Here is a 16622-nt window from a genome sequence, read left to right as displayed (position 1 = left end):
CATTTCCCTTATGAATGAAAATATATGAGTGAAGACTTCTCATGAGCTTAATTAAGTTCTTAGGCTTTTCAACCTTCTGTCACTCAATCTGTCAGTGCCCATGTGAAGCATTAGGGGGAGACATGTAACATTCCCTACAAAGTTAACATTCTTGTACTGAAACTATAAAATCTGTTTTAGTAAAATCTTTGAATTTGTTTGAAAAACACTTTAGAATAAACATTTCAAATCCAGTTGATTGTGCCTAATGATGAATAACTGACGACGATATAGTAGTAACTGATGCTCGTGGTGGTCATCACTGGTGGTAATGTTGTTGGTAATGACTGATGTGTGGCAGTGGTGATGCTGATGGGGCTGTTGGTGGTAAAATATTACAATGCTGCCATTAGTCACCAAGCTTCCCAACCTGCAAAATAACTGTCCCAACTAAAAGGAAAATTACCGCACCTGAAAAACAAAAACATGATTCACAATGCAGGTATAAATCAAGATTCTAATTGCTCCAATAATGAGGACCTCAGTCTCTGGAGTGACTACTTCCCAGGAGAGGTTCTGCCTGTATGTATAAAAGATCCCAAGTCTCTCAATCTCCATGACCCATTTTTCAAGACTGTGTCAGGTCTTTTGAGTAAGTATAGGACTATGTATATATATAAATATGTATGTATAATTCTCTCATTTTCTGATATTTCCTGAGTGTTGAAACCAAGGATTTCCCTAGAAGTTCCAGGAGACTGTGTTCCATTTTTTGTCAGCACAGGCATTTAATTGAAGTTCTAAAATAATTGTATGAGAAAAATGATTCCCATGAACTCCTATCTCTTTTTTTTTTCTTTTTTAATTATTGTACTTTACATGAAGCTTTACAGAACTAGCTTCTCATTAAACAATTTATACACATACTGTTTTGTGACACTGGTTACCAAACAAAGAACATGTCAACACTGGCTTCTCAACCTCGGGTTCCCTATTACCCGCTTTCCTGTGCCCTCCTGCCTTCTTATCCTTGCCCCTGGGCTGGTGTTCCCATTTAGTCTCATTTTGTTTTATGGGCCTGTCTAATCTTTGGCTGAAGGGTGAAGCTCAGGAATGACTTCATTGCTGAGCTAAAAGGGCATCTGGGGGCCATAATCTCGGAGTTTCTCCAGTCTCTGTCAGGCCAATAAGACTGGTCTTTTCTGTGAGTTAGAATTTTCTTCTACATTTTTCTCAGCTCTGGTTGAGACCTTCTACTGTGATCCCTGACAGGGCAGTTGGTGGTGGTAGCTGAGCACCATCTAGTTGTTCTGCACTCAGTCTGGTGGAGGCTCTGGTAGTTGTAGTCCATTAGCCCTTTGGACTAATCTTTCCTTTGTTGAACTCCTGTTTCTAAAGCAGCCTATTTACAAACACGCTACCCTTCATCTCTAAATGCTTTTTTCTATGTGCTGTGTTCTTATCAGCAGCAATCCTGAGCATCTGATGGCCTGGTAAAACTAAATTTTTCTATGGAATGGCATTCATGTCTGCTCTGCTCTGAGTGAACAGTGTTCAGTCTGCACCGCTTTGTAAAGAATTTTGACTTCTGGTAATGGTAGATTCAAAGTGGATTTTCTATGTTTCTTACTGTTTCAGGAGACTCAGATTGGGTATAAGGGCATATGTAAGGTTTTTTCAAATGTATTGTTATCTGGAAGAAAATTGTTTTCTACTTTGTGGTAAAACCAGTTGCCATCGAGTCGATTCTGACTCATGGTGAAGCTATGTGTGTCAAAGTAGAACTGTGCACCACAGGGTTTCAGTGGCTGATTTTTCAGAAGCAGTTCATGAAGTCTTTCTTTCTATGTGCCTCAGGATGGACATAAACCACCAACCTTTCAAACAGCAACAGAGCATGTTAACCATTTACACTACCCAGGGACCTCTTTCTCCATTGGAATAAATGGAAATAATAGTAAAAAATCTTCTAGTTATTATGATTTAAATACCTTGCTGCCAATAATTTAACACTAAAGCTTATAATGGGGTAACATGTTCTTGTCTTTACACCAATCCTAAGGTTTAAAAGACTTGCTTGCCTGTAGGACAAGGAAATAGTGTTAGTACTGGAATTATTACAGGAATCAAGTGAGACTATACATTTTTTAAGTGCTGCACAGAAAAACCAAGTCACAAAAAAAAATTTTTTTTTGTTGTGTGTATATGTATACACATAGAAAAATCTAGAAGGATATTTAGTACCAATGTTAGTCTCTGGGCAGTGGGAATACACTGTCTTTATTACAAATGGTTTTGGCTTATTTCTATTTCTAATTTTCTACAATATACCTGTACTTCCTTTGTAATTTAAAAATTGCATCAGAAATTAGCAACAAGATCCCTCCTCTGCCTACCTCCAAAAATTCAATAAATTTACTAAATAATAAAAATGTGCTACACAAACATATCTATAGCAAAATAGCTTACTCCACTGGAGACGAAATAGACTGATATTCGGAAGTCCTTGGATTTAGACCAGTTCTACCTCCTACTGGTTATATGACCTTAGGTCAACAATTAATTAAATCAGAATTTCTGTAGGTGGGACCCAGACATCAATACTTATTCAATACTCCAGCCAATGTTGAGAATCACTGTCTTAGGCCCTCAAACCCCAAGAAAAACTAAGAACAAATTCCAGCCACCTAATACAACTCGTATTTCTGTACACTCTGAATGTTTGAAAAAATATTTCTAAACATGCATAATCACATGTTATTTTTACAATCACCTTGGGAATTGATATAATTCTTCATTTTCCAGATGCAGCAATTGACTTGCCACTCAATGATAGAGACATACCACCCTGACACTGACTATATAGATTTGAGATAGGTATTCAAATGCTCACATTCAGTGAATATTTGAAAATGGCATAAATGACAAGGAAATTTCATTTCTGCAGCAAAACATACCTCCAACTTCAAAATACAAAATCTACTACTTCTTTCTTCTAGATAAAAGGCTATTAAACATTAGCCTGTATCAGCATCATCTGTAGAGTTTCTTAAAACACAGATTGTTGGCTCAGGTCCCAACCCCAGGGTTCTTGATTCAGTAGGTCTGAAGCAAGGCCTGAGAGTTTGCAATTCTAATAAGCCCCAGGTGACGCCAATGGTCCAGTGACTACACTTGAGAACTACAATATTTGAAAAACAGTGGTAAAAGTTCAAGATCTTGGCCCCTTTTCCTCTTATCTTCATGATCTCTGAAATGTTCAGGTGCTTGTCTTCCTCCCAATAAACAGCAGGAGTAAGGGGAAAATGCATCCACAAAGAGCTTAGAAGTTTATCATTTTGATGAGATCCCATTATCTGATTTGCTTTTTGTTCCTTCTGAATTTGGTATCATATCTAAGAATCCATTGTTGAAGACTATGTCCAGAACCATTACGTCTATACTTTCTTCTAATCATTTTATGGTTTTAAGGCACACAGTTAGGTCTTTGATCCATTTAGCATTAGTTTCTGTATATGGTGTGATGTATGGGTCTACTTTCATTCTGTTGCATGTGGATATCCAGTTGTCCCAGCACCATTTATTAAAGTTACTATTCTTTCCCTATTTGTTGGATTTCATGACCTCGTTGAAGATTAATTGACCACAGATGTGTGCACTTATCTCTGGATTCTTGATTCTATTCCATTAGTCTACAGGTCTGTCATTTACAAGTGCTAGGCTGTTTTGATTAAGGCAGTCTTGTGTTAGGAGCATCTGACTTACAGACAACTCTTCCTTGCCCTTTAATGTTTTGTAAATTTGCCCTCACTTTGAAATGATTGAACCAAACCCTACTTGCAACAAATTCTACATCACAGTCACAATCACAATCATCTTCCCTTACTGCAAGGCAGCCTTAAAATTCTTGGAAAGCCTTCAAGCCTTTTCTTACACTAATGGAAGGCTAAATAAGAATTGTATGCACCTGTTCCAACTTACCTGCACATTCAACTGAAAGACACGGTCATGAACGGATCTCTTTCATAACCCAGGTACTGCCTGTAATATGCTTTGAGACCAGGAAGTGTGAGTCCGCTTACTCTATTCTTCTTTTCAGGATTGCTTTGGCTATTTGAGTCCCTTTGGATTTCTATATAATTTTGAGGATTGACTTTTCCATTTATGCAAAAAAGGCTATTGGAACTTTGGTGGTTATTGTGTTGAATTTATATATGGCTTTAGGTAATATTGACATCTTGACAATATGAAGTCTTCCAACCCATGCCACGACATGGATAAACCTTGAAAAAATTAGGCTGAGTGAAATAAGCCAACCACAAAACAACAAATATTGAATGAGCTCACTAATAATAATATATACCTAGGGTAGGCAAACCTATAGAGATCAGAGTTTAGTGGTGGTAACGAAAGGCAGAAGACAGAAAAGCAGAATCATTATTTAGAACACTGAGTTTCTGTTTATGGTGATGAAAAATTTGGTCATGGATATTGGTGATTATTACACGGCCTGACTGATGTAATAATTCTCACTGAACTGTAACATGAAAAATGTTGAATTGACCAATGTAGTATTATCTGCATTTTTACAACAGTCAAAGAAAGAAATAGCCCAGGATCTCTAAGCTTGAGACAAATGCTCAAAATAGCTTCATCAAGGAGAATTACAGCCTTTCATGCAGTTTTTCTTTCCCGGCCCCACAGGCTTCCGACCCCAGGAAAATGGCTGCAGAGAATCACTCTACTGTGACAGACTTCATTCTAGGAGGATTAACAAATCGGCCAGAGCTCCAGCTCCCTCTCTTCTTCCTCTTTCTAGGGATCTACATGGTCACCATGGTGGGGAACCTGGGCATGATAGTGCTCATTTGTCTGAATTCCCAGCTTCACACCCCCATGTACTACTTCCTCAGCAATTTGTCATTTGTTGATATGTGTTACTCCTCTGTCAGTACTCCTAAAATGCTGGTGAACTTTGTGTCAGAGAAGAACAGCATATCTTATGTGGGGTGCATGTCACAGCTCTACTTTTTCCTTGTTTTTGTTGTTGCCGAGTGTTACATGTTGACAGTGATGGCCTACGACCGCTATGTTGCCATCTGCAGCCCTTTGCTTTATAACATCATTATGTCGCATCAAATCTGCTTTCTGCTACTGGCTGCAGTCTACATCATGGGGTTCATTGGCTCAACGATAGAGACTGGCCTCATGTTAAAACTGTCCTATTGTGAGAGCCTCATCAGTCATTACTTCTGTGATATCCTCCCTCTCATGAAGCTCTCCTGCTCTAGCACCTATGACATTGAGATGACAGTTTTCTTTTTGGCTGGATTCAACATCATAGTCTCCAGTTCAACAGTCCTTGTCTCCTATGCCTTCATCCTCTCCAGCATCCTCCATATCAGGAGCACAGAGGGAAGGTCCAAAGCCTTCAGCACCTGCAGTTCCCACCTTACAGCTGTGGTAATGTTCTATGGATCTACTACATTCATGTATCTAAAACCTTCCACAGCCAGTTCCTTGGCCCAAGAGAATGTGGCCTCTGTGTTCTACACTACAGTGATCCCCATGATAAACCCTCTAATTTACAGTCTAAGGAACAAGGAGGTGAAAGCTGCCATGCAGAAAACACTGAGAAGAAAATTGTCTTGATGCAAATGTTATTACCCTTTCTGAGTTTTACAATTAAGTTATTATAAATACCAGAGGAAAGTCCAGTCCTGGATGAGGAATATCAGTTCTCCACATGGTTGGTGAATGTCTTCCCTCATTCTTCTCTCTTTTTTCGCAGCCTCTCTTGTGTCTTAGTATTTACAACCAGCTATTTTCAAGTTCATATTTTCTTTTATTTGCAATCTATTCTCTCTATTCTGAGCCCTTTGTTAAATATTGACTAACTTAATTGTAATTTAACATAAACTTTTAACCTTAAGCATTTAGTTTGGGAGTCATTCATTATTTATTACCATCTATACCACCTTGAAGCAGTAGAGTTGTTCTATGGATCTGCTGCATTCATGTACTTAAAACCATCCGTGGTCAGTTCACTGTCCCAGGAGAACGTGGACTCCGTGTTCTACACCACAGTGATTCCCATGTTGAACCCTCTAATTAACAGTATAAGGAACAAGGAGGTGAAGACTACCATGCAGAATACATGAAGAAGAGTGTTTGGTTGCAAAAGTCATTATTCTCTCTCGAGTTGAAAACTGAGATATAAATATAGTGGGAAAGTACTCTAAAGATTTACACACACATTGATAAAGACCAAATATTTCACAACATGACTGATTAAATGCATCCACACATCTTTCTCTCCCTTTTTTACTTTCATGTATTTCATGTTTGACTCTGTCTCAGGCTTGCCAATTTCAAGTTTATGTTTTCCATCTAGGTTCAGCTTTCTCTATCTTTGGCCCTCTGATAAATATTACCTATCTGGATTATAATATAAATTAAATCTAAAACTTTCATCAATGACTCTAAGAGGGATGTTTGATTTTAATTTTTTTTTTTTTATAGAGAGTATATTACCCAAACTAATTCTCATAATTCGCCCTTTGGTGTACACAAGACAAAACAGATGAAATTGAAAGTCACCAAGAAATAACACACAATCTCTTCCTCAACTAGATTTCTACCTTCTCTTCTTTCTCCTTCTCTCCCATTTTACTTTTACTCTCTACTTATTCCTGCCCAACATCTTCTAAATGGTCCCTTAATTCAATTCCCACCACCACCATCATCAACATAGCATCAAATACTTTTGAATCCTAAGATGTCTTCTAAGTGTTTTAATTAATTTTTTCATTTTCTGAAATGAGAAAACTTTGATTTAAAGAGGTTAAGTAATTTCTTAGGCTTACATAACTGGTAAACTTGCAACACTGGGATTCAAACTCACAACTCATTATCCTCTTTCTCTTGTCTGCTTGTACAGCCTATGCCTTATCCTAATTATAATTTTCCAATTTCAATCTCCTTTTGAAAATAACTTCCCCTATTATACTATCTCTCCATTCCTTCCAGATGCCCAAGGAGATATTAGGCAATGCTGCAGTCTTTGTTACTCCCTAAATAACTGATTGATCTGCATCTCCTGCCAACCTGACTCAGTAAATCCAATTGGCATGTGGCACAGTATCTTCCCAGTTTTGTCTGGAACGATATCAGAGATTCATGTAAAAGTATCAGTGGCCATGCACTGCAAAAGATATGTAGAAATTCTCTTAATTGTTATTTATTATTGCCTTAGGAAAAATGGTATATCAGTATTTGTCATTTTTAAGTATCTTAAGCAATATGGAGCCCTGGTGGTACAGTGGTAAAGAGCTTGGCTGCCAAACAAAAGGTTGGCAGTTCAAATTCACCAGCTGCTCCTTTGAAAACTATGAGACAGTTCTACTCTGTCCTATAGAGGTGCTATGAGTTGGAATCAACTCGATTGCAATAGGTTTGGTTTTTTTGGTTAATACTGCATCAGTCAGACATGAAAAAGTGAAATAATTCTATATTCTCAAGTAGATAGAGATTTAATACTGAAGATTATATTCTCAGTTTTTGTGTTAGTTTTTTAATAATTTGATAAACAGGGATTAGGGAGGCCTACTGGACTATTAAGTCCAAAGAGGCAGCAGACTAGATATGACCTAGAGGTCAGAAAACTCCTACTGCTTCTGGCACTATTGCCACCATGAAAAATGCCTCTCACACACATAAAACTGGTACATAAACAACAGAAATGTAGACAAGCATTCTAGATACATGGGCCTACATAAACTTGCTTGTCAATAGCACTTCCACCTGAAGGTTGGTTGCCACATCACTCCCACCCCCCAAAGCTCACATGACTGCATTTAATTAGTAAAACAAATTCATACTCAGAACTCTAGCTGCAAAAGGCCTCTGGAATTTTTAACCACTCTGAATAGGAGTGCAGAATGGAGCCATTCCAAAATGTCTACCATATTCACTTTCTCCTGCATGTCCTCTCCTAGAGCTGAGAAATCTACCACCAATGAATTTAAAAAAGAATAAACTGGAACCCACTGCTGTCAAGTCAATTCTGAATCATAGCGACTCTATAGGGTAGAGTTGAACTGCTCCACAGAGTTTCCAACACTGTAAATCTTTACAGCAGAATATCTATTACCTAAGGTGAGAAATGCTTCTCTTTTTAATAAAAACTTCAACATTGAGACTCATAAAGCAAAAAAAATTGGGTGAATTTGATTACATCAAAGCTATGAAGTCTTATTCAGCTAAGTATCCCCATGGACAAGAGGAATAGAAAGATAATGGAATAGAAGAAGATATTTGTTGAGTCTAAAGCTGAAAAGTGATTAATAAGTAGAATATACAACTAAATTCTGAAAATCAACAGGAAAAATGGCACCATATAAGAACAGGCAATATATATAAGACAAAATCAGAAATGCTGCCAAACAAATGAAGAGATGTCCAAATGCATTACTAGTCAGAGAAGTATAAATGAGATTTCTCTTTATACCTACCAGACTGACAAAAACTAGATCTACTGGACTTCTAGGAATATAAAATCTTCATGTACTTGTAGCCATAATGGATAGTAATATAATATTAGTTGGGGAATTGTAGTATATATATTCCTAGAATCTAGCACTTCAGGAACAGGATACGTATCCCAAAGTAATCCCCTTACAGGTCAAAAAGGGGCATGTACCAACATGTTCACTGTAGCATTATTTGTATGCTAAAGTTGTTCATCATCTAGAGAGTAGACAGATAAAATATGGAGGCACTTCATGAGGACTGTGAAGCAATGAGGTAGCTGTTGACATAGCAACATGGATAGACCTTAGAGATACACTGCTGTGTAAATGGGTACAACATATAAAACACAATTTATTTGTGTTAAAATACATATTAATACCAATATACATTTGTGTGGATCCACAATCTACAGCCATGGAAGCAGCAGTCAAAAAATCAAAAGACACATTGCATTGGGTAAATCTGCCACAAAGGACCTCTTTAAAGTGTTGAAAAGCAAAGATATCACCTTGAAGGCTAAGGTGTGCCTGACCCAAGCCATGGTATTTTCAATCACATCATATGCCTGTGAAAACTGGGCAATGAATAAGGAAGACCAATGAAGAATTGAAGCCTTTGAATTGTGGTGTTAGAGAAGAATATTGAATATACCATGGACTGCCAAAAGAACGAACAAATCTGTCTTGGAAGAAGTACAACTAGAATGTTCCTTAGAAGCAACGATGGCAAGACTGCATCTTACATACTTTGGACATGTTGTCAGGAGGGATCAGTCTCTGGAGAAAGACATCATGCTTGGCAAGGTACAGGGTCAGTGGAAAGAGGAAGACCCTGAACGAAGTGGATTGACACAGTGGCTACAACAATGAGCTCAAGCATAACAATGATTGTAAGGATGGCTCAAGACTGGGCAGTGTTTCTTTCTGTTGTGTATAGGGTTGCTATGAGTTAGAACTGACTCGAAGGCACCTAACAGCAACAACAAATGTATATATGTATATTACACATACCCCCATGCATCTGCCACTTTGTCTTGCTGTGGGGGTATATGTGTATAAGCTCTGTAGAAGCAAAGGTGGCCAGACTTTCTCTAACATCCTTTGTACTGGTTATCAGGATGGATCTGTCACTGGAGAAGGATATCATGCTTGGTAAAGTAGAAGGTCATTGAAAAACAGGAAAACTCTTAACAAGATGGATTGACACAGTGGCTACAATGGGCTCAAGCATAACAACAATTGTGAGGACAGCACAGGACCAGGCAGTATTTCCTTCTTTTGTACATAGGACCGCAATGAGACGGAACCAACTTGGCAGCACTTAACAACAAAAAAAAAGAACAAGAAAAATACAATCCAATCAAAAAATGAGCAAATGACCTGAATAGATATTTCTTCAAAAAGTACCTGAAAAGATGTTCAACATCATTAGCTGTTACCAAAACCAAACCAAGCCCATTGCCATTGAGTGGATTCTGACTCACAGCAACCCTATAGGACAGAGTAGAATTGCCCCATAGGGTTTTCAAGGAGTGGCTAGTGATTGGAACTGCCGACCTTTCGGTTAGCCGAAAAAGGCACAACCATTGCACAAGTGGTCTCCATAGCATTAGGTTTCGTTTGGACATAAGCTGTTACGGAGATGCAAATCAAAACCGCAATGAGATAATACTTCATTCACACTAGGGTGGCTAAGATAAAAAAAAAACAGAAAGTGACTAAAGTTAGCAATCATGTGGAGAAATCAGAACCCTCATCCATTACTAGTGACAATGGAACCACTACGATTGGTGTCACCCAGTACAGTAACTGATGGGTGGGCAGGGCAGCCAGTGAAGCCCCCTAAACCCACCACCTTGAGTACAGCAGATCTGTCCTGCCCCACCCTGGCTCCTCAAAGAGCACAAGGTCACACAACCACACTCCTCCTGGTCCACACCCTTTGTCTCCCTGCAGTTTTTCCCCTTTCCCATTGGGCAAGATGAACACGATCCTCTCTTGACTGGCAGGTGAGAGGAGTTGTGATGATTAACTGCACTGGGTTACTGATGACACCACACTACCAAGCCGGTGCCTTGGGAGCCTCTCCCCTGTGGCACCTGCAAACCCACTGCCACCACTGACCCTGGGGTCATTTTGGTTTCAGTCTCCTGACAATGTCAGGGGGTGAGATCTGAACCCCTCACACCCTCCTAGTGATGCCACTGGCTGGTGGGTAGGAAAAATAATACAGCCACTGTGAAAAATGGTAGGTGTTCTTCAAAAAGTTAAACACGATGATATCTATCATATGACCCAGCAATTCCACTCTTAGGTATATACCAAAGAAACTTGAAAGCAGCGATACAAATAGAAGCTGTACACCAGTGCTCATTGCAGCACTATGCATAATAGCCAAAAGGTGGAAACAACCCAAATGTTCATCAACAGGTAATGGAATACTATGCAGCCATAAAGAGAAATGAAGTTCTGATGCATGCCACAACATGGATGAACCTTGAAAACATTTTTCTGAATGAAATAAGTCAAACAGAAAAATACAAATATTGTATGATCTCACTAATGTGAAATGCCTAGAATTGGCAAATGTATAGAGATCAGAGTTTAATAGCAGTTGCCAGGAGAGACAGGGAAAAGGGGCACTCATTGTTTGGGTAGCGTTGAGTTTTTTTTAGGAGATGAAAAGTCAGCAATAGATAATTGGTGATGGTTACACAACATGTAATTGGTCTCATTGAATTGTACACATGAAAAATGTTGAAATGGCTAATGTTTTATCTATGTTTTTAAAACAACAAATAAAGGGAATCTTTTTTCAGTCTGGTTTTGGAGAGGTGGGACAGTACAACTGTGATCCTGGGTAATGAGGTTAAAAGATGCCTCTGCTGAAGGAACTGGGGCAAGGTAACCCCTGTGGGACACCACAAGATGGCAGTGATTATGCAACACTCCATAAGTCCCGTTCTCTGGAAACACACCACATTTTTTTCCATTTTGTCAGGGACTCCTGACCTTATCTCAAGATGCATCACAGTAGTGCAAGTATATGGTCATTTGTTCAGTCATGAGGAAAACAGAAACCATCATAGGTCTGCATTCTGGCAGGCAGACAACACAAAGAAGACTCAAGGGGAATGGACAGGGGAAACTCCAGGGAAGATTCTGGGAAAATTGGTCCAATTATTTCTCCCCACTCAGTGAGCCAACTTCCACTTCTAAATATTTTTTATGCAGCGTTACAGAAGAAATTTATCATTTTTTTATTTAAAAATCCCTGTAGTTATAACAATTAAAAAAATTTTTTTTCAAACACAGGACTTTTATTGTATTTTATTATTGTACTTTAGATGAAGGTTTAGAGAGCAAATTAGTTTCTCATTAAACAATTACTACACATATTGTTTCATGACATTGGTTGCAAACCTGACAATGTGTTAACACTGTCCCCTTCTCAACCTTAGGTTCCCCCTTACCAACTTTCCTGTCTCCTCCTTGCCTCTGAACTGGTGTGCTCATTTAGTCTCTTTTTTTTGATGGGCCTGTCTAATGTTTGGTGGAAGCATGAACCTGAGGAGTGACTTCAGTACTGAGTTAAAAGGGTGTCTGGGGGCCATACTATCAGGGTTTCTCCAGTCTCTTTCAGACCATAAGCCTGGTCTTTTTTGTCAGTTAGAAATTTGTTCTACATTTTTCTCCAGCTCCCTTCAGGACCCTCTACTGTGACCCCTGTCAGAGCAATTGGTGGTGGTAGCCAGCCATCACCTGGTTGTGCTAGACTCAGTCTGGTGGAGGCTACGGTAGTTATGGTAAATAAGTCCTTTGGACTACTCTTCCCCTTGTGTCTTTGGTTTTCTTCATTCTCCCTGCTCCAGATGAAATGGAGCCAAGGGAGTATCACAGATGGCTGCTCAAAGTTTTTAAGAAGCAGACGCTGGGCAGGGCCAAGATGGCAGAGTAGTTATTCATTTCCAGAGATCCCTCTTACAACAAAGACTGGAAAAAACAAGTGAAACATTTGTATATATGACAAGCTAGGAGCCCTGAATATCAAAGTTAGGAAATCAGGCTGAGTGGCAGGGGGAGGGAGAAACAGTTCAGCAGTGGCAAACAGTTTCCGGACCTGATTCAGAGGGAACAGTACCCCTCAGGCACGATCCCCTTGAGGGACCATGGCAGGGCTGGCAGTAGCATTTGGGACAGGATTTTCTCAGGGAGAAACAGTGAGACACATAGTCTACTCACACCTCCGGAACTAGAAAAGAATGGTGTTCGTGGCAAAAGCTAAGTACATGTGATAATTTTTCCATGTCCCCAGCCTCCAAGTTGGCTTCGGTGGACATTGACTACCCTGGGCCTCAGATAGGTCCTGCTGTACATCTTGAGCCATTCTCCCAGCCGTGGAGAAGAAATAAATTAACACTTGGGAGAAAAGATAATCTGCCAGCTCCACTAAGCTGGGGAACTAAAGACAGAAGTAGCTCCTGTCCAGGCACAAATGATCTGCAGACTTTGAATACATTTCAGCCCTGCATGGACCTGTGTAGGCCCATTTCAGGAGATTAGGCCCTTGTTACTGCAATGCTGTATGGGCTTGAGATCTGACATTAACTGTTTCAGCTGTGCAGTAGAGAGGTGGGTTTTTGATGTTTGACACCACTTTGCCTATTAGACAGGGTGTGACTTTCCCACATCAGGAACTTGAGGGCTGGTGGCTCCACCAACATCACCTATCCACCTGCAACAGGGCTCCAAGGATAAGTGGTACCAACAGTCTTACAACCAAAAGCATTGGGTGCCCATGGTCCAGCAGCAGAACCCACCCACCTGTGTTCTATACTGAACAGGGACATGCTTTCCTCACAGCCACTCAAGGGACAGTTTTCAGCCACTGCCTTGCTCAGAGTGTGATCCCATGCTGCAACCAGAAACCTGTGCCTACACCAAACACACCTGCCCCTCTAAGACTGTAGGACAGAGCCTGTACCACACACTTGATGACCATCTAACTGTACACCTGAGCTGAATCCATACAAGAAAAGTGAATGGACTTCTAGGCCCATAGATCTGGTAACACCTCTACCCATCTGGTGACAGGATGTTAGAGATTCAAAGGCATAAATAATCAAGCTACCTCACTCAAGCAGCAAAATGCGAATAGAAGGAATAGAAGGAAAATTCCTCAACATGATAAAGGGCATTTAAGTGAAGGCAACAGCCGACATCATCCTAAATGGAAAGAGTATATGCCCAGGCACTTCACCAAAGAAGACATTCAGGCAGCTAACTGATACATGAGAAAATGCTCACAATCATTAGACATTAGAGAAATACAAATTAAAACCACCATGAGATAACATCGCACTCCAACAAGCCTGGCATCAATCCATAAACACAAAATAATCAATGTTGGAGAGGGTGAGGAGAGACAAGAACACTTATACAATGCTGATGGGAATGTAAAATGGTACAACCACTTTGGAAATCTATTTGGCATTTCCTTAAAAAGCTAGAAATAGAACTACCATATGATCCAGCAATCCCACTCCTTCAAATACATCCTAGAGAAATAACAACTTTACATGAACAGATATATGCACACCCATGTTCATTGCAGCACAGTTTACAAAAGCAAAAAGATGGAAGCAACCAAGGTGCCCATCAACAGATGAGTGGATAAATAAATTATGATATAGTCACACAATGGAATACTAGGCATCGATAAAGAACAATGATGAATCCGTGAAACATTTCATAACATAGAGGAATCTGGAAGGCATTATGCAAGTGAAATTAATCAGTTGCAAAAGGACAAATATTGTATGAAACCACTACTACAAGTACTCAAGAAATAGTTTACACAGAGAAGAAAATATTCTTTGATGATTGCGAGGGTGGGGAGGGAGGGAGGGAGCAGGATATTCACTAATTAGATAGCAGACGAGAACAATTTTAGGTGAAGGGAAAAACAACACACAGTACAGGAAAGGTCAGCAAAACTGGACTAAACCAAAAAAGCAAAGAAGTTTCCTGAATACGCGGAATGCTTTAAAGGCCACAGCAGCAGGGATGGGGGTCTGGGAACCATGGTTTCAGGGGACATCTAGATCAATTAGCATAATAAAAATCTATTAAGAAAACATTCTGCATCCCACTTTGGTGAGTGACATCTTGGGTCTTAAATGTTACCAAGCAGCCATCTAAGATGCATCGATTAGTCTCAACCCATCTGGAGCAAAACAGAATGAAGAATACCAAAGACACAAGGTAATTATGAGGCCAAGAGACAGAAAGGGCCACATAAATCAGAGACTACATCATCCTGAGACCAGAAGAACTAGATGGTGCCTGGCTGCAACACATGACTGCCCTGAAAAGGAGCACACTAGAGAATCGCTCAGGAAGCAGAAGAGCATTGAGATGCAGGCCTAAAATTCTCTTAAAAACACCAGACTTAATGGTCTGACTGAGACTAGAAGGATTCCAGAGGTCATGGTCTCCAGGCCTTCTGTTAGCCCAAGATGGGCACCACTCCCAAGGCCAACTCTTCAGACAGAGACTCGACTGGACTATAAGATAGAAAATGATACTGGTGAGGAGTGAGCTTCTTCACTCAAGTAGACACATGAGACTATGTGGGCAACTCCTGTCTAGAGGGGAGACGAGAAGGCAGAGGGGACAGGACATGGGGAATACAGGGTGGAGAGGGGGAAAGTGCTGTCTTATTAGGGGGAGAGCAACTAGGAGTATATAGCAAGATGTATATAAATTTTTGTATGAAAGACCGACTTGATTTGTAAGCTTTCACTTAAAGCACAATAAAAAAAATTTTTTTTTTTTAAAAATGGGGGGAAGTAAATAAATTGTCAGCACGGTAATATTCAGTGGGTGTGAGCAAGGCTGACTCAGCAAGGTTTTGTGCCAGTTACCCTAAATCCAAACAGCATGGCTTAGTCTACCTAGAATGGGCGTGGGTGGAACACAGGGCTAGGTGGGTGGAAGAAAGAAGGGAAAGAGGGAGAAGAAACAAGAAGAAAACAAAACAAAAATAAATTTTTGGCTGAGGGAGCCAGCCATTGGGGTTAGGGTGAAATTAAGGTGGCGGTAAGCTGATGCTTCTCTCACCATGTGGCACAGCATGGCCCATCAGGAAAGCACGGTGGCCATGCAGATCCTAAGTGGGAGGGAGAAGGGGAAAGATAAAATTAAAAATATGGCACTGAGGGAGCCAGCCTCTGGTGGTGGTGCAGACCCAGGGAGGCTCTGGGCCAAAGGTTCACTAGCTGAGCAGGACAGTACAGCCAATAAAGAAGGGGAGGGTGGCTCACAGGGCTAAGTGGGTGGGAGAAAGGAAAGGAAGGAAGGGTAAGAGAGACAAGAAACAACATCAAAAAGACAAACAAAAAATGGCACTGAGGGAGCCATTCAATGACCGTGGTGCAGACATGAGGAGGCTATGTGCCAGTGACTCTCTAGCTGAGTGCTGCAGCACGGCCCTTCGAGAAATTTCAGGGGTGGTGCACAGGGCTAAGGTGGGCAGGAGAAAGGAAAGGAAGGAAGGGAGAGAGGGAGAAAAAATAGAAACCAAAAAAAGAACAAAGAAAGCAAACTAAAAAAATATGACTCTGAGGGAATCGGTTGGTGGGGGAAGTGTAGACCCGAGGAGGTTGTGTGCTAATGGTTCTCTAGCTGAACAATGCAGTAAGGCCCTTTAAGAAGGAACAGGGACAGTTCATGGGGCTAGGTGTTCAGTGTTCAGAAAAAAAAAACAAAAAACTAGAACACAGTGACAAAATGTTGAATAAAAATGACAAGATAAGCTACTGAATGATTTAGCTGGTCTGAAATTAGAAGAGTTCCTTGGAGTAAAAAAAAAAAAAAAAGATAAGAATGTAGGTATCTGACAGTATTAGTGAGGATGGAGTCAAGGCTTGCCTTTGAAGTGTCTACCAATCCTTGAAGGTCAGAAGCCTAGGTTTCCACATATGAACAAGTCTGGGATCCAGGAGAATGGAGGGTGGAGGGTAAGATTTGAGGCCACCTCACCTCCCCACCACCCTCATAAATCCATAACCAAAAAGTGAAAACTGAGTGAATGAACTGAAAAATAATTGC

The 16622-nt window shown here is 40.2% G+C and overlaps 1 protein-coding gene across 1 annotated transcript; it reads left to right on the top strand.

Annotated features, from left to right (window-relative positions):
- The first annotated feature begins 4600 nt into the window (after nt 1-4600).
- On the top strand, nt 4601-5631 carry LOC100655886 (olfactory receptor 8A1-like). Its single transcript, XM_003422604.3, has one exon. The coding sequence runs from the start codon at nt 4702-4704 to the stop codon at nt 5629-5631; it is 930 nt and encodes a 309-aa protein (XP_003422652.2). The 5' UTR covers nt 4601-4701.
- The last annotated feature ends 10991 nt before the right edge of the window (nt 5632-16622 follow it).

The sequence above is a fragment of the Loxodonta africana genome, chromosome 15, assembly GCF_030014295.1.
Source record: "Loxodonta africana isolate mLoxAfr1 chromosome 15, mLoxAfr1.hap2, whole genome shotgun sequence".
Classification (NCBI taxonomy): Eukaryota; Metazoa; Chordata; class Mammalia; order Proboscidea; family Elephantidae; genus Loxodonta; species Loxodonta africana.
The sequence above is the reverse complement of the archived record's forward strand: the minus strand, read 5'-3'. Positions and strand labels throughout refer to the sequence as shown.

Bases quoted from the DNA above. Each gene is read 5' to 3' on its own strand.
- LOC100655886 (XM_003422604.3), top strand. From the start codon at position 4,702: ATGGCTGCAGAGAATCACTCTACTGTGACAGACTTCATTCTAGGAGGA.